The following is a 22,682-nucleotide window of genomic DNA, read 5'->3' as shown; positions in this document are numbered from 1 at the left end:
AGAGAATGAGCTTACGTGGACTGGTACAAACTGGAACCTTACGCGGACTGGTCCAAACTGTTTCCTTGCAGTCCGCGAGCTGAGATCGGGTACAAGTTGAGATCGAAAGTGATTAGGGTTTATCGATAGAGAGAGAGAGATCGATGGAGATTCAGATAGAGATCGAAAACTCAGCTTAGGTTGAGCTGATCGGGATCGTTGGTACGCGACCTGGTACTTGCAGTCAAATAACTCGTAGATCTAGAACAGTTTGATCACGGACTGGAACAGGCTGATCGTACAATCTGGAATAGTTGAGGCGTACTGAAACTTGCAGAGATCAGTCCACAGATCGATCTTGTTGAGATCAGTGGTCGAATACAGATCAGGGTCATGATCAAAGAGACGTGATCGATAGAGATTAGGGTTTTAGCAATGGAGAGAGATTTAGGGTTTATGGTCGATACTTTAGCTTAGGGTTTTAGAGATCAATCATGCTGATAACGTGTTGTGAAAGTAATGAAAAAGTCTCTCTTTATTCATAACATAGAAGTTCTTTATATATGAGATTACATCGTCGTAGATAAATGAAAAGAGTAAAAATCATAATCCAACTAGAAAAAAAAAAAAAAAACATTGACTTGTTGGCACGGCGGCTGCGAGTAAAAGAGGGTCATAAACTCATGATTGTCTAAATTAATATATGAATTATTAGTATTTTAAGTATTAAAATAGGTTGGGGACGAGCACTATCGTCGGTCGAATGATATAAGTTGTATAACACAAAGAACTATGCTAATTTCGAATTTTCGATCTGTACATAAAAGTAAATAGGAGTAGTATGTTAAATTTCAATAGAAGAATAGATTAATTTCATAAAAATCATGCATGCATATCTATTCACATACTACGTTTAAACTTTTCCAACAAGTGGGTTACAAAGAAAACAGTTTAAAGTTAATTTTTTTTTTTTTTTGCTAAAAGTTTAAAGTTAATTGCAAAGTGTTTGTTGGTTCTGTTAAATTCAAAGACTATATTTTATTGAAATTAACATTTTTTTTTGACAAAGTTAACGAATATAAACATTGATAAATTAATCATATATATATATATATATATATGCTCACTGAGCAAACATGCGAAGTACGGTATGATTATATGATAGCTGACATACTTTATCCAGGGAAATACTGTGAATGAGATTTGAGCCAATGTACAAAACAAAAAAGAGATTTGACCGAATTCAAGAGAGAAAAAGAACAGAATTAATTATATGAATTATAAATTATTAAAGATTAAATGGTCATCGCCTTATCGAGTCTCTATCTTTCGACAGAACAAAAAGCATATGAGAATGAAGTTAATTTGTCCACAAAAATCAGATCCACTGCATCTATACATACAAAAGAAAAGGAATGCATACGTCTTGAAATTCTGTTCTTTTTGTCTCGTTAAAAAAGGTATTTAATGATAAAATCGTAACCAAGGGAAAAAAGTTCGAACATATTATTGTGAAACGACGTTAAGTAATGATTACGTGATTCATCATATAATCCCTAGACACCGAATCTGCTTGTTTTGATAACAAACTCCAATGTTCCGAGAGGAAGTTACATGTTTATCACACTTGACTATGGGTTCCGAAGTTCGACAAATAATTAATGAATTTATTTTTGAAAATAATTTGAACATATATTACTAAAAATACATATATAATCCATCAACAAAAAATATAGTGGTATTTGGAACAAACAAAATGTTGGTGACAAAGGAAAAAGGATGAACTTATGAGAAAACGGTAGAATATTAATAATTGTTATGTTAAAAGTGTTATCGTAACAATAATATAACAACAGAATAGTTTAACAACATCTTCATAATAAACTAACATCATTTGATGAAACTCCAGAATTCTAATAAGTTAAGTTGTTCCAACCAATGGCCTCTCCATCTCTTGAACTTTTAGATAAAACATAATTCCATCGACGCTACCACGGTACCACCCCATCACTACGTACCTTCTAGTCTCCATCGATAGTACTTCATCCGTTGGATTTGAGTACGATCCTATTTAGACTTTTTTTTCTTCTAATAGATCCTATTAAATATATACAATCACGAATATTGAAGCATGGATCTTTTGGATTACACAAATTCAAACAGTCGTGATAGAAATGAAAAGATTTATATTAATGGAAGTATTAAAAAAAAGAGAGAGAAGATTTATCATCTCCGCATCATCAAAAATTAGGCAAAAAAAAATCCTTACTAAATTTGTTTTACAAGTTCAAATAGTGTCTTTTTACTCATTTCACACGTATGTAAAAATAAAATAAACATACAGTTATACTTCTATGAAATACTCCCTTGTTGTTTAAAAGATTATTGTTTTAGATTTTATTTTTGTATTTAAAAAATTGATGTTTTAGACTTTAATTAATACACATTGTTTTAAAAGTAAAATAAATTTAAGTTCAAGATATGAATTGTATAATTTTATTTTAAATCAGCTAAAACTTAAATAATAAAAAATAATATATAAAATATGTATTAATTTTATCAACATGTGCTTAAATTATAACAATCAATATTTTAATATAATCTGAATTAATTTATAAAAACTATTATTCAATGTTGAATTATTATATTTTAAAACAACAATCTTTAGATATATTTCATGTGATCATGACTCTTCAAGTTAATGCACTTTTTACTATAATTCAATTTAATAAAAGGTATAATAAGAAGCGCATCAACTTGAAGAATCACATGAAAAATATTAAAACTTTTGAACGTTAGTCTTATGAAGCGGATTAATTGATAGATACTTACGGAAATTATTAACTTTATTACTAACTTATACAACATCGAATGTAGAAAATATATTAGTAGCTTTAAAATTTGATATGCGCATATACAACAAAAGTTTGGAAACACATAGTAAAGTTGTCTAATATAAATAGCATATATTAACCGGCGTGCATGCTACAAGCCTACAACAGAAATATCATATATTTAAATAAATTAGCTGTTAATAAACATGAAAACGGACAATCGCAATAAATTAGGTTAAATGTATATGGAATGAGAAGAAATAAATACACTTAGCACGACTTGATTTAGATTCAGAGTATCGTACACTCTTTACTCTAATTCACCAGCCCTCCTTGCCGTTTCAGTCATCTAAAAGCACATAAATGGCAACTAATTAAAGCCGCCAGCTAACACCTAGCTAGTAGCTACCCATGGCAAACGTCTGTCTTTTTTTTTCAGTTTGTTTCTTATGATTTGGTAGTAGAATCTTTTATTTCAGTTTCTCTTTTTTTAATATACCTAAAATTGACTTTTTCTGTTTATTAAAGATACTGTTAAACAAACTAGAGATGTATGTTCGGGTACCCATTTGAGTTTAGTTCGGTATAGTTTTATCGAAGTTTCGAGGTTTAAAATTTTAACTCCATTCGCGTATCTATAAATTTTGGTTTGGATTCAGTTCAGATTTTTACGGGTTTGGTTCGAGTTCGGATAACCCGTTTAAATTAATTTAAATTTTAAAATTCCTAAATATCTTTAATTTCTCAAAATCTAAAACTTAAAATAAGATATAACATATAAATTTGAGCAACGTATGCCAAAACACCTAAATTAAACCTAAAAATTGGTTTGACTTGAATTTTTAGATGGAGAATCAATATATATCTTAAGTATTTTTGGTATTTTGAGTATTGTTTAACTATTTAGATATTTACTTTTGACTATTTGTATATATTTTTAAATATTATGGACAGCTTCAAAATATTTTATACATTTTGGATATTTTTCGGATATCATCTCTAAAAGTAGCTAATATATTCAACTATATAAATCTGATTCGGATTTATTCGGATGCCCAAAATATTTTGGTTCGGATTGGGTATGGTTCTCTAAATATCAAAATTTTGAACCCGTTCGGATATTTAATCAATTTCTGTTCGGGTTCGATATTACTTTTCGGGTCGGATTCAGTTTGGTTCTTTGGTTCAGATTTTTTGTCCAACCCTAAAACAAACCTAGTAATTTAATGGTAATTTGATGATTACTGGGTCTCAAAACGCTAATAAGTGTGCTTTTAAAATAAAATCTAATTAACTGAAATTTAAATAAATATATAAATGAAAAAATAAAAGGGTATTTATTGTCATTGGGTGAATACTGAATTGGAAAATGTATCTCCTCAGTGCATGAGCTTCACCTGTAAGTTGTAATTAACGTCTTTCTCACCCACACACACATAAAAAGTAAAACGGACAAAAATATCTAAGTGGAAAAAAAATCTACATGACATATATATATATTTATACACACAAACATATGTGGAGTAACGTTGAAAGCCAAAATTTTGTGGGAAGTAAAGAAGCTTCACATAATTTTTAGGTTATCGGAATGTTTATGGTCGGAGTGGTGATAGTACTTTTGACGGTGCTTCCAGCCGTTCTTCCGCCGCTTCCACCTCCGCCGATGATTTTGATGGGAATTCCGGTGGTGCTGATGGTAATGCTTATTCACTTAGCCATCTACCATCCTCCTCTTTCTTCCTTCGACACTACGTATCTAGACATGTAATGTATGATAGTGAGACGATGTGTCGATTGATCCAGATTACACATGCACTGATGCACGCATGGAAAATGCGTCGTCGACGTCGTTTAATGGGTTTTGGTTTCTTCTTTATGAAAATTGTATGCAGTTTCATTTAACTCTTATTTAGAACCCTTCTTTTATTTTTCTTGTGTTTTTTTTCTACATTTGGGGATTCAAATTAGATCTTCTGGTCCGGGTCATTGTAAGTTTTAACTTAACTATGAGCTTGGATTTCCAAAAGACGTTAGATATCGAAGTATATAGGCACTTTTATCAACAGCAGAAGTAAAAGTATATACATGCAACATCATAAAATCTTAGTAAAAACATAATAAAATGGGAGCTCATTTTTAGTCGACTCACTCTCGATAGAAAACTAAGACTCCGAGTGAATACTCCGACGTACGGTCATTGTTCTGTTCAATACTAATTCGATAAAAGTAAAACGAAGCCGAATATCAAGCCAAAAAAACCATTCCGTCTCTTTATGAATCAGCCTGGAAGACTTTAAGTATAGGAAGACTTAAGTATGTATAGGAAACTCTTTAAAGTTAAAAGGTCTTGAAACTTTGATGTTAATTAAATTAAAAGTAGTATTAAAAATTAAACAAAAGATAGATTTAAGTTAATCATAGTACGCTGCATTTATCTTGGCGGGTATTGTGGAATCAATTCCGATAATCCACGGAAACAGTCTTTAAACTTTTGTTTTATTTGAGACATTTATACGTAAATGATGCATTATATTGGGAAGTTTAGTGGGTCCTGTGAAATGAACTTCAATCTACGTAACCTTTTTAGTGTCATTGTTCATTAATTGCTGAATACCAACTCATGAATATCTAAATGCTTGTTGACGAATTTGGTCTGCTCCAAGCTATTTTTTTTGTTTCTTGGATTTCATGTTCTTCAAATTTTAGAACAAACGGTTTAGTCCATATTCAGAGACGGCGTTTCTAAAAAACCACAAGCAATAAAAAAGGATGATTTGCATATTATTTCGAAGACTTGTTTCGTTGAAATATATAATTCAAATTAGGGAATCTCTATAATATTATTTGAGAAGTCAGTTTCCTATGTGTCGCTCTCACGTTAACTCTCACGATGGTTGATTACACTGATACCCTTAATAAATTAACTTACATTTAAAATACTATTATTTATTATTTTATTTAGTTTCCTTTTTAAAAAGTTTCGAAAAATATACACATAAAATAAAAAGGAAATATTTTATAAAGTTAAAAAAAAAAGAATTGAAAAACGAAAATATATGTATATATAATATGATTTCATAAAAAAAGGAAAGTAAACAAAATAGTAATATTAAATTTAAAAAATATTTTTAAATAACATAAAATATTATTTTTAACTAATAAAATACTTTATTTATATATATATTTTCTAAGATAAAAATTATAAATTTCTATATAAAATGATTTCATTAAAAAACATTTACACATATAATCTTGATATTAGAAACAGAAATATTATTTCTTCTAAAACATAATTTAAACAGTACAAAAGTTCAAATTAATAAAAATATTTTTATATACCTATATATTTTCTTAGATGATTACATAAAATAATTAAGTAACATAAACTAATATATGTTTAATTATCTAAAAATATTTTATAATTAGTAATATTGAAATGTTTTATTTATTTTTCATAAATTTAGTTGACTATAATATCTTTCAATTACAGCAAAACAATATCGATAAAATATATTTTACTTATATAATATTATTTTAAATACAATCACAATTTTTACTGCTTATTTTAAGAGTTTAATAAATTTAGTTGACAATAATATCTTTCAATTACAGCAAAAAATATCTATAAATTATATTTTACTTATATAATATTAGTTTTAAATACAATCACAATTTTTTACTACTTATTTTTAAGAGATATTAAAAAAAAACTAAAAAACTAAAAAACAAAATAAACATCGTTTGATCAAATAGTTACAAAATAGTTTAATGAGGTAGATATATTATATTTTATCATTATTAAAGTTATTTTTTCTTAATATTAAATATGCTTTTAAATTTTATGTTTTTGTATTTGTGGAACTTAATAGAATCATAATCAAAATATCAAAGCAAATCTGAATTCTCATTTTTAAGATTATTCAAATAAATTTTAGTTTTCATTCAATAAATCAAAAACATAAAGTTATTTAGAATTTTTAAAATTATTTAATTATTGTAAATATTGATATGTGTACATGAGCTTTCAAAAATGTATCAGCTACTTACGCATGCAACTTCATATTGATAATCCTATATTTTTTAATATTTTTTAAAAAAACATCAACATATAATTTGATAAATGTTATGAAAATACATGCACATTCGACTTAATTATAATAAAAAATAATTATACTTCATTTTTAATTTGAAAGAATATATGTAACTCAATATACTCGCAACATGAATGATTCGACTAATCCAACTTATATTTAAAACCATAGATTTAACTACGATTAATTTTATAAGAATAGTAATTTATTTTATAAATATAAATCATTGGACAACTCAAAAAATATTAAAAATGAAAATAAAATATTAACCAACTGTTACAATTTAGTTCTTTTGTAAAATTTATATATATAAATGAGACTTCAAAATATTATCGTTTCGTTATATTAATTTATGTAATTTAGAATCATACACTTTAGTTTATTTTTTAAATCATTCTAAGCACAATATATCTTAAGTTATACATAATCTTCATAAAATATATTTACATATCTAAGATAACAACCACCTAAATGTAAATAAGAAATTAATCAAAATTTTAATATATATAGAATAAAAAATATTACAGTTGAATTCATATATGCAATCTAATTTACCCAAATGATAACTAAATCGACTGAAAAACAAGAAAAACGATTACATATAACATATATAAAAATTAAAGTAATATAATATTGTTAATATAAATGATGCATATAAATTATAAATTAATTTAATATTAAATGTAAGTAGTAATCAATTATTATAATATATTTACTTTAGAAATATTTATACCCGTGCTCACATAATAAGTCAGTTTCCTATGTGTCGCTCTCACGTTAACTCTCACGATGGTTGATTACACTGATACCCTTAATAAATTAACTTACATTTAAAATACTATTATTTATTATTTTATTTAGTTTTCTTTTTAAAAAGTTTCGAAAAATATACACATAAAATAAAAAGGAAATATTTTATAAAGTTAAAAAAAAAAGAATTGAAAAACGAAAATATATGTATATATAATATGATTTCATAAAAAAAGGAAAGTAAACAAAATAGTAATATTAAATTTAAAAAATATTTTTAAATAACATAAAATATTATTTTTAACTAATAAAATACTTTATTTATATATATATTTTCTAAGATAAAAATTATAAATTTCTATATAAAATGATTTCATTAAAAAACATTTACACATATAATCTTGATATTAGAAACAGAAATATTATTTCTTCTAAAACATAATTTAAACAGTACAAAAGTTCAAATTAATAAAAATATTTTTATATACCTATATATTTTCTTAGATGATTACATAAAATAATTAAGTAACATAAACTAATATATGTTTAATTATCTAAAAATATTTTATAATTAGTAATATTGAAATGTTTTATTTATTTTTCATAAATTTAGTTGACTATAATATCTTTCAATTACAGCAAAACAATATCGATAAAATATATTTTACTTATATAATATTATTTTAAATACAATCACAATTTTTACTGCTTATTTTAAGAGTTTAATAAATTTAGTTGACAATAATATCTTTCAATTACAGCAAAAAATATCTATAAATTATATTTTACTTATATAATATTAGTTTTAAATACAATCACAATTTTTTACTACTTATTTTTAAGAGATATTAAAAAAAAACTAAAAAACTAAAAAACAAAATAAACATCGTTTGATCAAATAGTTACAAAATAGTTTAATGAGGTAGATATATTATATTTTATCATTATTAAAGTTATTTTTTCTTAATATTAAATATGCTTTTAAATTTTATGTTTTTGTATTTGTGGAACTTAATAGAATCATAATCAAAATATCAAAGCAAATCTGAATTCTCATTTTTAAGATTATTCAAATAAATTTTAGTTTTCATTCAATAAATCAAAAACATAAAGTTATTTAGAATTTTTAAAATTATTTAATTATTGTAAATATTGATATGTGTACATGAGCTTTCAAAAATGTATCAGCTACTTACGCATGCAACTTCATATTGATAATCCTATATTTTTTAATATTTTTTAAAAAAACATCAACATATAATTTGATAAATGTTATGAAAATACATGCACATTCGACTTAATTATAATAAAAAATAATTATACTTCATTTTTAATTTGAAAGAATATATGTAACTCAATATACTCGCAACATGAATGATTCGACTAATCCAACTTATATTTAAAACCATAGATTTAACTACGATTAATTTTATAAGAATAGTAATTTATTTTATAAATATAAATCATTGGACAACTCAAAAAATATTAAAAATGAAAATAAAATATTAACCAACTGTTACAATTTAGTTCTTTTGTAAAATTTATATATATAAATGAGACTTCAAAATATTATCGTTTCGTTATATTAATTTATGTAATTTGGAATCATACACTTTAGTTTATTTTTTAAATCATTCTAAGCACAATATATCTTAAGTTATACATAATCTTCATAAAATATATTTACATATCTAAGATAACAACCACCTAAATGTAAATAAGAAATTAATCAAAATTTTAATATATATAGAATAAAAAATATTACAGTTGAATTCATATATGCAATCTAATTTACCCAAATGATAACTAAATCGACTGAAAAACAAGAAAAACGATTACATATAACATATATAAAAATTAAAGTAATATAATATTGTTAATATAAATGATGCATATAAATTATAAATTAATTTAATATTAAATGTAAGTAGTAATCAATTATTATAATATATTTACTTTAGAAATATTTATACCCGTGCATGAGCACGGGAAAATCACCTAGTTGCCAATATACGATGGGAATATAGTTATAACTTATAAGTTTAAAAGCTGTTTTTTTGTTTATAAATCAAAGCCACACTCAAGGTTTGTTCAGGTTTGACTCAAAGGCCGGCCCAATCCATACTCCTCGACCAAAGTTTGTTGATGTTAACGTTGTACAACGGTTATTCTCCAATCAAGAAGTTATAGTTTGATATGTAATATGTGTGGTGGTTATATAAAAGAATAGGTTCTCGTTTTCTTGATAATTTTTTAATTATCACAAATAGCTGAGTTTAATTCGTTTCGACACACACAGTCAAAATTAACGGCAAAGATTTCACGAGATTTATAGAGAAATATGAAAAGAAAAAACAAATTGAAACGGAAAAGGGAAAATACAATGCATCGTTAAGGAGAGAAGAGGACGTAATGAATTCCCTCGAAAATACACTGAACTTAAATTCTCTTTGCCATTTCTTTTCTTTTAATCTTTTTTTCTTGTTTTGGTAAAATTAGTAATCTGACATCTACTGCTTTCGGTGAGGATGCAATGAACGTGTCAATTCCAAATTTTGTTGGTGCTTAAAAAGAACTTTCGAAGTGTTTAAGAACTTACGATGTTTCAAAGATTGGAAAAATTCATGGGACGACTAAAACTTGTCGTCAAGACACGCACGTTGACACATGTCAGCTATATATCTCTGTTTCGTTAACCACGTGAGAGCTGAGACAAGTGGGAATAAACATCAAATCTGAATTGAGTTTCTTTGTCAAACGGACACACAAGTACCTTTGTTGTTGTGACCCACATTGCCTCTAATACAAAGAAAAGCATCGGTTGTAAGAAACTGTGGTATTTCGTCTTACAACGTTCAACGTTTTTGATGCATTACTAGAAAAAATATCTCATTCACGAGTGACAGAGAAACTGATTCGAACCACTGACAGCTAAGTAAACCACCGCCTTACCAGACTATCCCTATGGCATTCGAAAGCACAAACATGCTGGATTTTCTTTCATTATTAAACCGGACGAAGTAAACCGAAAGATAACCGAATCCAGTCTAAATCAAACCGAGAACCTGTTGTAATGTAATAACTCACAAACGAAGAGAGACATCACGTGTACAAAGAAGAAACTGCAATCATTTACGAAAGCGTTTACTACACTGCAAATGTGTTTGACACTTGCTCTTCTTCCCCGGTGGTTGTTTTCACCAGGTGGTCGGAGTTAGCTTCCGGCGTGTCTTCTTCACTCGGCGGCACAAGTTGCCAGAACATTGAAAGATACTTGTCCCATTCCTCCACAATCGTTGCTCCTTTACTGCTTCCTGTTTTCTCCTGTTTATTTATGTCAAGAACAGAAAATATAACCGAATATTCAGATGATTTTACATGTAAACAGTTGGAAGATTGACCGGGTAGGGGTATGAAGAGAAAGGAAAGAGACTTTACCACATGAGCTTGGATCAGGCTCTTAAGCTGTATTTGCCCCACTTGTGAAGTCACTCGTTGGATCTTCACTATCTCTTTGTTCACCTGTTCCAATGCGTTTCATTTCAGTGTTTAGCAAATGTTATTTCGAGATAACTAACTAACTCAGACGACTTGGTCATGTTAAAACCTTAGGGAGGAGAGTGTTGTCCTCGTCAAGGATATACGCCAATCCACCAGTCATACCTGCAGCTACATTTCTACCGACTCTGCAATTTCAGAGAAGTAACATTTGGTGGTTAAGACACTCTTTTAAGTTCTCGGTTTTGGTTTCGTGGTCGAAGAAAAGAGAGTTTTTCACTTACTTCCCAAGTACAACTACACAACCACCAGTCATATATTCACAGCAGTGATCTCCAGTGCCTTCAACGACAGCTTGAGCTAGAGAGTTTCTAACAGCGAATCTCTCTCCTGCTTTGCCTCTTACAAATAGTAAACCACCGGTTGCACCATACAGACAAGTGTTTCCTACAATTGTTGCGTCTTCAGGAAGAAAACCAGTCGACTCCACTGGTAATATCACAACTTCACCTCCGGCCATTCCCTTGAGGTAAAAAGAGTAATATTAAGAGACCATTAATCGAAAAATACTGTAGAAAGAAACCATTGATTTTGAGACACACCTTTCCGACATAGTCGTTGGCTTCACCTACAAGACGTATATTCATTCCAGGACTTAGAAAACAAGCGAAAGATTGGCCAGCACTTCCATTGAACCTATAAGGGGTACATAGTGGATCATGTAAGTTAGTTTTCATTATATATACTCAAGTTTGTTTTGTGTTAACTGTATCGTAGCTTACGTTAGGTTCAGTTGTCCAGCAAAACCAGTGTCTCCGTATTTCTTCGCAATTACTCCTGCAATCCTACCGCAAACAGAACGGTCCACATTGTATATACTCATGGTTTTGTGAACCGTTTGTTCATTCTCAATGGCATCCATTATCTGGAAAACAACCAAAAATTAAGAAGTAAGTCTTCTTGCATCCGTTGCCATAAATACAAATATCTTTCTTTCAAGTTTAGGCTCTTCTAATGTAAACGGGTTAGGCTACATAATGAAACATTCAGTTAATGAGTCAATAAGTAAGACAATACTAGTTACCTCCGGATCCTGAAGTATAGTATCATCAAGGACAGGACCATTTGAGTGAACCTCCTGCTTCCTAATGGAAGTACTGCTACGTTTTGGCAGCCCAACGGACTGCAAATTTGAAGAAAAAATTAGCTATACACAACGATACAACTTGCGAGTAAGCACAAAAGCAGTAAACATAGTTCCGGACTACTTACAGATAAGAGATAACTGAGGTCAAGATGAGTTTTCACGAGCGAGATATCCCTAGGCTTCAGCAAATCTGTCCGCCCGATTATATCATCCAATTTTTCATATCCCAACTGAGATAATATGCCCCTCACCTACCAAAATTAAGATGAAATGTTAGGCATTAGAAATTGGTGATAGTTTTATTTCAGTGAGATAATTCTTAAAGATTACCTCCTCTGCAATATACAAGAAGAAATTGACAAGATCACCAGGTAGACCAGGGAAACGTGCACGCAGCTCCTCTCTCTGTAATCAAGTTTAGGGAAAATTAAGTGGGAATTGGTTATGAAACTGAAAAAGAAACATGAATGGGTAAGAAGAGAATTTCAGTTTACCTGACTGGCAACACCAACAGGGCAGTTATTAGTGTGGCAAATGCGAGCCATAATACATCCTGTGGCAATCATTGCCAGAGTACCAAACCCATACTCATCGGCGCCCATAGCTGCAGCAATCAACACATCAACACCACTCTTGAATCCTCCATCAACCCTGATAATCACTCTTTCCCTGAGTCCATTTCCAATGAGAGTCTGCAACAGATTTAATCTTAGCTTTAGTAGACATCCAAGAATTAATAAGGGAGAAGTTGGAAAAGTGAAACTGATAACAAGACATACGCCGGCTATCAGGGCATATTATAGAAACAAATTTCCACGACAAGCATATACGGCTATACCTTCTGGGTTTCAGCTAATCCAAGTTCCCATGGCCCACCGGCATGCTTTATGGAACTTATAGGGCTGGCTCCAGTTCCACCATCATACCCTGATATCTGTAAACAAAGAAGCATCATAAGTTTAGAAATCCGTAATTGCATAACTATGTTTCTGCTAGTCAGAGACATCTGAAGATATACATGTGCTTTGTAAAAAAGAAAAAAGATAGTCACTGGAAAAACTAGAAGATGCATGATACAAGTGGTTCTTGGATTCAAGTTTATACTGATTAAATATCTAGCCTTAGCATGGCCCGGAGAGTACATTTTGAAAGCAAACTGATGGCAAAGTTACATGTCTTTTTGGTTAGGATGTTGATTAAAGAATTGCAAAATAAGCATATAAAAATAAAATTTTCTAATTTCAGAGCTCTCACAAAGTCGGAAAGAAGAGCATACCTGTATGATATCAGCATTAGCCTTCGCTACACCTGAGGCAACTGTTCCTATTCCAACTTCTGATACAAGCTTGACTGACACTTTCGCCTTGGGGTTGACCTGATTATTAATTTTTGTTAAGAGGGAACCCCTGATTTTCAAAGTTGACCACAAGTTTACAGTCGACGAAAGGTACCTGATGAAGATCAAAGATCAACTGTGCCAAATCCTCTATGGAATAAATATCATGATGTGGAGGTGGAGATATAAGCGGAACTCCTGGTTTAGAATTTCTAAGTCTAGCAATATATGCGCTAACTTTTTTCCCAGGAAGCTGGCCACCTTCACCTGGCTTCGCTCCTTGAGCAACTTTGATTTCCAACTGGTCTGCGTTAACCAAAAACGTCGGAGTGACACCAAAACGCCCTGAAGCAACCTATAAGAAGACACAAGGTTATTTTGGTCTTTGAAAATCATTAAGAATCTGAGTGGAGGTAATAAAGAGTTCCCAGCTGACTTCCTGAGAGTTATCAGACTGTACACATGAAAATGACGATTAGTTAACTTGACTTCCAGTACCTGCTTGATAGCACTTGTAGCCGTATCCCCATTTCGAAGACCTTTAAGGTGTGGCAGCGTTGAAGAGTACCCATCAACAACATCTGTTAGTGGCTTCCAGCGGATCGGATCCTACAAAGATAGACAGTGAATTCTTAGTAACTGAAGTAAATTCTGCTTTTTGAAGTTCAAAAATCAAATAAAATCTTAAATAGATAAGAATTACCTCGCCTCCTTCCCCTGAATTGGACTTTCCTCCTAATCTGTTCATTGCAATAGCAATGGTCTCATGAGTTTCTCTAGAGATTGCTCCAAGTGACATTCCACCTGTACAAAACCGCTCCACAATAGAGGAAGCAGGCTCAACCTTCCCAACAGGAATAGGCTTACGGTCACTTTTGAACTCAAGAAGGTCACGGAAAACCTACAGCAAAAGAATATATAAAGTTATATTCACTTGTTCGGTTGTTCCAGAATACATCATCACATAAGAAGATGAGTGTAGCACTCACCGTAATAGGACGGTTGGCTAAATGCTGCTGATAGACTGCGTAGGCTGTCTCACTCTTTTCGCGAACCGCTTTATGAAGTAATTTAGACATCTCAGGATTGTTTCCATGATATTCGCCTTTCAAATAATAAATAATACTCAATCAAGGATAATACTAGAAAGCTTGTGCTAAAGAATGGCAGCAGCTGATCTACTAAAGGGACAGTAAATAGTATAGACAAAAGGTGTGTCTGTGCATATTCAACCCTGTTATGTAAGAAAATATACAATTCGAAAGCTTTAATTAACTCGACAACGTTGAAAGTATAAACAGACGCAGTTGTACATATGTGTTTGTGCATACTGCATAGACAGGAAAAAGCTCATCACCAAATACTGTTTCAGTCTAGAAAGGTACCTCCAGGCCTAAACTGAATGAAACCAAAGTTCTCTAGCCGTTTGGCTGTATCCTCAGAAAATGCCCTCACCCAAAAAGTTAACGTCTCCCTAGCCAGCTGCAGGATATAAGAATACTTAAGGATGAGTGGCTCTGAAATCTCTATGAAATAAAAATTATCTTACTTGAAAGATAAGAAAACATGAGAAGCATTAGACAATAGACGAGATCTCAGGCTTTTATCAAAACTTTCGACGGTTTTAAACTCAACGCTTGATAAGGCATTATAAACATATAGCTACTGCCATAAGAGTTTCCCATTAATCAGTCTATATATTCCCACTCTAGCTCTGACTATATTTATCAGTTACACTTGAGCTATTCATCAGTTAAAACTTTTCACTGGGCAAACTAAAACAACCATCTAGAAAGGAAAAAAGCATTACCATATATAGAAGCTTATTGCAAAACCCAAAAGGCACACACATGTTTTGAGAATTTGTGCAAATACTAGTATATACGCTCCATAAGGTTTGGAAGTATTTATAAATATAGCATATAAACTGAGGTCCAGAACCTTAATATCAAAGAGGTATGAAGTTGATATCTAGAAAAATGCTCCAATAATATATTTACTCAAATCAGGCAGCTCATAGAATCTTAGTATTTCAAAAGGTTTGGGAGAATTCTGACCTCATCCAAAGTTAACCCACCAATTCGAGATGCACTACCACGGAACGAAAATTCAACAACCTCCTTCCCCAATCCATAAATCTCAAATATTTGTGCTCCACAGTAACTGAAAACAGAGAGCTCAGGCATTAAAAATGGAAATAATCAGATACAGTGATAGGATCGAAAAACAAAATAGATAGTTGAGAAACTGAACCTGGAGAATAACGAGATGCCCATCTTAGAAAGAACCTTAAGAAGACCAGTGTTAACAGCCTGCGGTAGCAATTAAAAGAATCTTAGGATGCTTTTTCCATTTCTTATAAAGACAGTGGCAGTGTTACAACAGGGAAATATATACATGCAAGTAAGAAATCAAATGACAACAAAATTTGACACCTATTAGAAGTTTAGAATCATTAACATGTCTGACCTTGCGATAATTCTTTTGAGCCTGTTCCATAGTTACAGTAGGCATTTTTCCGTTTCTCATCATGTTCACGGTCTTGTTGCTCAGACGCCACTGTCTGCATGTCTCCAGTGCCAGGTGCGGGCATATAGCACTGAAATATAGTTACAGACATAGAGCCAGTATCATTTTATTAGATAATATATCTAACAGATGAAGATAGCATTCTCGAGTCAACTCAATTAAGAATAAGACCGTAATATAACTAGAGATTAAACTACGTGCGAATAAACATGAGCCTGTTATAGAGAGTGCTAGCATTTGGTATAAAAGACAGAGAGAGATAATTAAATACACAAGAATTCCACATTACTTGCTGCTTTCGTATGAAAAGAAACAGCCTAAAGGGATGAAAGATTTAATGAGAAGGAAAGGTAAGAACCTTGCTCCATATCCAATCAAACATGCAAAGTGATGCGTACTAAAGCACTGAGCTGTATCTGCAATTATCGAAGCTGACATCCGAAGGCCGTTCTCGATCAGATGTTGGTGAACAGCACCTACCGCCAACAACATTGGAATTGCAGGTCGAGTGGGTTCCTGGAAAAGGGACAGACTCATGAGTAAACATTAAAAGTGAAGTTATGAAATATATAAAAATAGCAAGAGCAAAGACAATAATAAGAGAGCCTTAGCGCATATCTGTTAGAAAAAACTGTGAAAGCTGATAAGTGATAACCATATATTTATATATTATAGACCTATAATCATGTTGTTCACAAAAAAAAAAGACAGATAATCACATTGACAGCATACACTTGGAAATTTGTATGTACCGGATTATCAGATCTGTCAGAGAGAACAAGCACTTGTGAACCATTACGAACAGCTTCATCTGCAGCTTCGCAGAGTTTTAGAAGAGCCTTCTTCAAAGATCCGTCAATTCCTCTATGTATGTCAAAAAATGTGGGCAATACTTGAGATTTCAAATGTGGATCGCTGAGCAGACCTTCAAGCTCCCGTTCATTTAGTACAGGACCAGACAAAACAACCTGCTCATGAAATCACAAGTCTGAATAAAATCTTACAAAAGCAAAATATCTCTAAGGCAAACAAAATCCTAGTTTCAAGCACTCTTACCTGTGACACATTCTGAGGCCCGACCTCCAATATATTCCCACGCTTTCCAATATTAACTTCCAGTGACATGACCAGTCCTTCTCGAAGAGGGTCAATAGCTGGATTCGTAACCTGTAAGTAAACCATGTGACAAACCACAAAGGGAACCATTTCAAGGACAGTTCAATGACAAAGCACGTATTCAACTAAACTAAATTAGAAAAAAATAGACAGCTCAAATTGTACCCTTTCAAAAAGAAGAACAAACCTGAGCAAACCGCTGCTTGAAATAATCATAAAGCATATGTGGCTTCTGAGACAATACAGCCACTGGAGTATCATCCCCCATGCAAAACGTCGGTTCTTTTCCCTGTGCAGCCATTGACTCAATTACCATTTGAACATCTTCGCTCGAGTAGCCAAATGCCCTAGTCCCTCAAAGTAGATAGCCAAAATTAGTCTTGATTAGAAAAGAAACTACAGCTACAACAACAGATATATGCCCCGCATACAAGACGATAATAACAGTTATGAAAAGTTAAACACTTTGACTTAATCATTAGATGTTAAACACTTTGACTTAATCATAATAGTATATGATGGAAGAGAGCAGGAGAAACAAAAAGGCTTACTGTTGGTGTCGTAAGGTCTCTTCGGTCTCCATGACTGCTGACGAAAGAAAAGTAGAAGGCTTCAGGGTTCGCAGGTTTTCACTAACCCACTTTCCATATGGGTTATATGATGCAACCCGCTTCTTCACTTCTGTGTTCTCATATACCTGAAATTTCACATATCAACTCCAAAATTATATATCGGATAGATTAGAAATTAAGAGCATGGTCAGGTGCACCAACCTGTCCACTTTCTAAGTCAACAGATATCATCATGCCAGGTCCTAGACGACCCTTCATGGTGACTTTCGATTCATCCATTGGAAGAACTCCGACCTGTATAAAGGCATGACTTAGCAACTTACTGAAGCCAAGATATAGGCAAAAATTGATACCAAAGCCCAAGTGTATATACATATCTTCACTTGCAAAGCACTGACTCTGTTTCTCAAGTAAAATTTGATTTTCTAGAGTGGGATTAAAATACTCCTAGATTTACATAAAAGATCACCAAGAAACTAGTTTATACTGATCATCTATCTCAAAACCAATTCGCATAGCTATGTCAAGAAAGAAAAACGAAAAAACTACCAAAACAATTAAACGAATTGGATTTCTAACATGTCAAGCTTTAAGATTCAACATAAGCCCAAAATCTGCTTGCAATCATTACCGCCATGCGTAGATAAAGAACAAGAACAAAGAGTAAAAGACAAACGTACCTCAGAGGCTACATAGACAACATTATCACTTGTCCGCCAATATCTAGCAGGCCGAAGTCCATTGCGGTCGAGGCAAGCTCCGACAGTCTTTCCATCACTGAAACAAACAACTCAAGTTAAGTTTAAAATGTGAAGCAGAAAAAAAGAAATGCAACAGACTTCTTAGCTAAACTGCTTATCACTCTGAGGGACAAATTAGCATCAGGGTCATTTGCCCTCCAATTGTCCACAATTGTGGACATTTTTAAAAGAAGAACAGCAAATATCAGAGTAACAGTAATCAGTACTCAGGTTTCTTTGTTTGATAAATTTCGGAGGAATAAGGGTAGCTGAAATGTCAATCTTACTCGCATGACTAAATAAAGGCTCAGAAATCACCAAACAAATTACCTGAACAATACCAATGCAGGTCCATCCCAGGGCTCCATCTGGCCCTTGTAGTAATCATAAAAGTCTACAGCCTACAGTTAAAACGCTGATAAGAGAAGAACTTGCAAGTATCCATAATGATCAAAAAAGCAAACACGGAGTAATACCTCAGGGTATTTAATCATTAAGGTCGGGTGATTTTTATATGCCTCTGGCACAAGTATCATTAAAGATTCTTCTGGAGTCCGCCCACTTCTTATCAAAAGCTGCACAACCACACTAATATAAATACATTGAACTCTTGCAGCAATAAAATCAAGTCATAACCAAGTTTTTTTGTCAACATCAGAGATATTTGATGTAAGCAGAATATCACTATTGCCTTTTTTGTTTTAGTTCCACAAGCAACAGACCATTCTCTGCTTCTTCTTTATTTCTCCAAAAGTGAACCACAACGGGAAAACAGAAGTTAGGAGGTCAAGTGACTCTTACTTCTGCTGCACTATCAAGATTAGAGGAGTCCGAAGCCTTTGGATTGCTTATGGGGCGAATATCATTTTCACGCCCATGCCAGACAGGTGATCTTAGAGATGCTTCTCGAGATGTCATCCAGTTTAGGTTTCCCTGCAAAATTTGTTTAAAGTTTCAGTGAAGAGGTCCTAGTTAATTCTTAGATCCAACAAACGTATCGAGCAGAACAGAAGCATAACCTGTATGGTATTGATCTCCCCATTGTGCCCAAGAAACCTCATGGGCTGAGCAAGCGGCCATCTAGGACTAGTATTCGTGCTAAATCTTCGATGGTAGATAGCAAAAGCAGATTTATAAAGATCATTTTGAAGGTCGGTGTAAAACAACCCAAGAACTTCTGAACGAAGCATTCCTTTGTAAACAATGGTCTGGTTGGACAAGGAGCTAAAGTAGAGCTCAGAGGCCCAACTTTCAGAAGCAACTGCTCTTTCGATCAGCTTCCTGCAAATGTAAAGCTCTCTTTCAACGTCGTCTACTTTATCTTCTTTGACAATTCTAACAAAGACCTGTTCCGTTTTCGGCATCGTCTTCTTGGCGTAATGACCAACAATGGACGGTTCTACAGGTACATCCCTCCATCCAAGCACCTCCAAACCCTCTTTCTCGAAAATACTTGTAACCACTGAAGACAAATCTCAAACATGATTTAGCAAAAAAGGTCTTTCACGTTATACATACATAATCAATATGATTCTAGGTTCACCTTTCTTAGCTTCTTTCCTAATGTTTTCATCCCTCGGCAAGAACAACATCCCAACACCGGTATGAAGCTTATCAAAACAAGCCATCCCTTGCTTCTCAGCCCATCCGTTGAAAAGATCCCAGGGGATGGAAGTCATCAAACCAGAACCATCACCAGAAGCGTTATCAGCACCACAACCTCCCCTGTGCTCCATACAACCAAGCGCAATCAGAGCATCGTTTACAATCTTATGAGTAGCCTCGTTCTCCAAGTGCGCGATGAAACCGACTCCACACTCTCCCTTCTCCGAAACAATATCTTCCAAGTAAGCCACCTAACAAACGACGCAACGCAAACAAAAGTCAAATCCAAAAACCTAAGATCAACAGGAGATGAACATAGAACCATCCGATTACCTCAGGTTTTAGATCGGAGAAGGAAGCCGATGCGTCGCCGGCCTTTGCCGTTAACGGAGACCTAAGCGAGGACTTGAGCAGTGGACTGTATCCGCGAAACGCGGAGAGTTCGTTACGGCGTTTGATTCTTCTTCCCTTGGAGATAGAGTAGGATGATCCGAGGAAGTCAACGGAGGAGAGGAGAGACTTGGTAGAAGCTAGTTTCGCGGAGGAGAGGAGGCGAGAGACGGAGGATGAAGCTCCGGTGGCGCCGGGAGACTGTAGCGCCATGGGGGTGAAGCCGTTGAGAAGGAAGTCAAAGCGTAATCGCGGAGACGTCGACTGAGAAAAAGTTTGGTGAGTGATGATCAGTGAGCACGACGACAACGCAGGATTCGAATCGCCGTCGCTATCGCTTTTTTTTTGTTGTTACTGTGAAATTTGTAAAGGTGACGAGAAGCTAATTTGTTCTTTATGCCACCAAACGCGATCGCGTTTTACAAGGTCTAGTGATGCGTTTGGTGACGATGTGACTGCTTGTTTATCGAGTTTGTTTATCAGTAAGAAGAGAAGTGACAATTGAATTAGACTATTTAATTAGTAGTGGTGAATAAGTAATTATTTATGGATAAATTATTGGGAAGTGATTGGTTCAGTTCAAGACCGCGTAATTATCTCTTGTTAAGCTAAATTATTATTGAAATAATTAACTAGAACAGTGGCAGATTAAATGTCATACTATATACTCTCTGCCTCTGTAGTGAACCTAGGGACAACCCTCATCAGAATACAAGAGGTTTTTTTTTAAGAGATTCTTTGTCAAGACCTCCACAAAAAACGACAACAACAGCAACTGTTGTATAACTTACAACAATTATTGGAATCTTTTTTTTGGGTCAAATAATTATTGGAATCTTTACTGGAGAAAACAAAAGAATAGCATCATGGCATCATCACCTACGTAACTATATATTCCCAAAGTTGTGTACATTTATAAAACTTTGCTTGCTGTCTTGTTCCGCATCCTCTTACCAGACAGAAAGTTTCAATCTTTCTTTTTGCTTTCCTTTTGTCAACAGCTTCGAAGATACTTTGTTACCATTTTATATAAACAGAATCTGTTGATAATGATGAAAGTAGAAGACTGGAAGAATATCGTATTTACTCCCATTATCGAAATGGTATCATAGCGCAATCCAAATATTCCAACTCTATCCATTATTGATCCATCCCAAAGTCGCCTTATCGATCTTTGTCCAAAACATTCCGAGATTGATGCTCAAAGAACTATCATCTGGAGAGGGCGTATTAGGGACAAATGTCCCACATCGAAAATTGGAAGGGATCCTTAGTTTTATATAAGATAAATGGGTCTATAGCAAATTTATCCTTTTTTAAAAAGCAATTTGGTGGTAGCAAAAGTATTTTTGATGATCCATGTTGTGAATGATTTCTATTTATATATGGTGAAACTTGAAATTTTGCAACTATTTGAACAACAATCTTCGCTCAATCCAGATCTCTAGCTAGGAAATGTATATTCATTTCTATGGTTATCAACTGATTACATTGTTTCATACAAAGTCAGGAAGATGTGTGAATTGAAACAAGCAAACAAACTGGGAGTCATACTCGCAAATTGCTGAGCCCTTAGTAAAATTATGTCCTTTTTGGGATACAAGAAAACCTAAAAAGCACAAAGACAATATGAAATCTCTTTCAGCTGTCATCAGTGAAGACCTTGAAAATAAAGTCACGGAAACACCTTAGGTATTATTGTCTTGGATCCAGTAGCGGTCTCGACTTTTAAAGGACCAGAAGCTATTTGGCAAAAAAAAGCTGCAGTTACCGTAGGCATGGGTCAAACTCATGACCTTGGGGAATATATTTTTATTTTTTTACCACTAGACTAAAGAGATATTCAACAAATTGAGGCAAAAAATAATCTATTTTGTTCAAAGGCCGGAAGCCCATGCTTCTACAGCTTTCTATCAGGGCCGGGCCTGCTTGGATCAACTGCTGATATAGAGGAAGGATCATATTGCATGCTATTGTAAGTGTGTTCAAGCTTTTTGCTGATAATCCTGAAGAATGTCAATAATGCCAAAGATCGTCACCTAATCGTAGAACTCTCATGTAGGCTCTCCACAAGCTGAAGCTAACAGCCGCTTTT

The 22,682-nt window shown here is 32.9% G+C and overlaps 1 protein-coding gene across 1 annotated transcript; it reads right to left on the bottom strand.

The window, feature by feature from the left end:
* Positions 1-10,640: 10,640 nt before the first annotated feature.
* Positions 10,641-21,027, bottom strand: LOC106391644 (ferredoxin-dependent glutamate synthase 2, chloroplastic). The gene is made up of 33 exons (XM_013832338.3): positions 20,531-21,027; positions 20,136-20,448; positions 19,612-20,054; positions 19,394-19,525; positions 19,069-19,167; positions 18,923-18,993; positions 18,533-18,629; positions 18,054-18,146; positions 17,832-17,977; positions 17,468-17,627; positions 17,221-17,331; positions 16,917-17,132; positions 16,523-16,680; positions 16,105-16,234; positions 15,889-15,947; positions 15,693-15,798; positions 15,021-15,117; positions 14,625-14,740; positions 14,339-14,536; positions 14,134-14,244; positions 13,751-13,990; positions 13,576-13,674; positions 13,138-13,233; positions 12,794-12,991; positions 12,630-12,704; positions 12,425-12,550; positions 12,237-12,335; positions 11,935-12,077; positions 11,755-11,848; positions 11,437-11,675; positions 11,262-11,340; positions 11,093-11,176; positions 10,641-10,978 (listed from the first exon to the last, which is right to left on the bottom strand). Exons 1-33 carry the CDS (start codon positions 20,798-20,800, stop codon positions 10,802-10,804), a joined length of 4,875 nt encoding a protein of 1,624 aa, XP_013687792.1. The 5' UTR covers positions 20,801-21,027; the 3' UTR covers positions 10,641-10,801.
* Between the last annotated feature and the right edge of the window lie 1,655 nt (positions 21,028-22,682).

Source organism: Brassica napus, chromosome C4 (assembly GCF_020379485.1).
Source record: "Brassica napus cultivar Da-Ae chromosome C4, Da-Ae, whole genome shotgun sequence".
In the NCBI taxonomy this organism is placed as follows: Eukaryota; Viridiplantae; Streptophyta; class Magnoliopsida; order Brassicales; family Brassicaceae; genus Brassica; species Brassica napus.
This window is presented reverse-complemented; position numbering and strand designations above follow the sequence as displayed.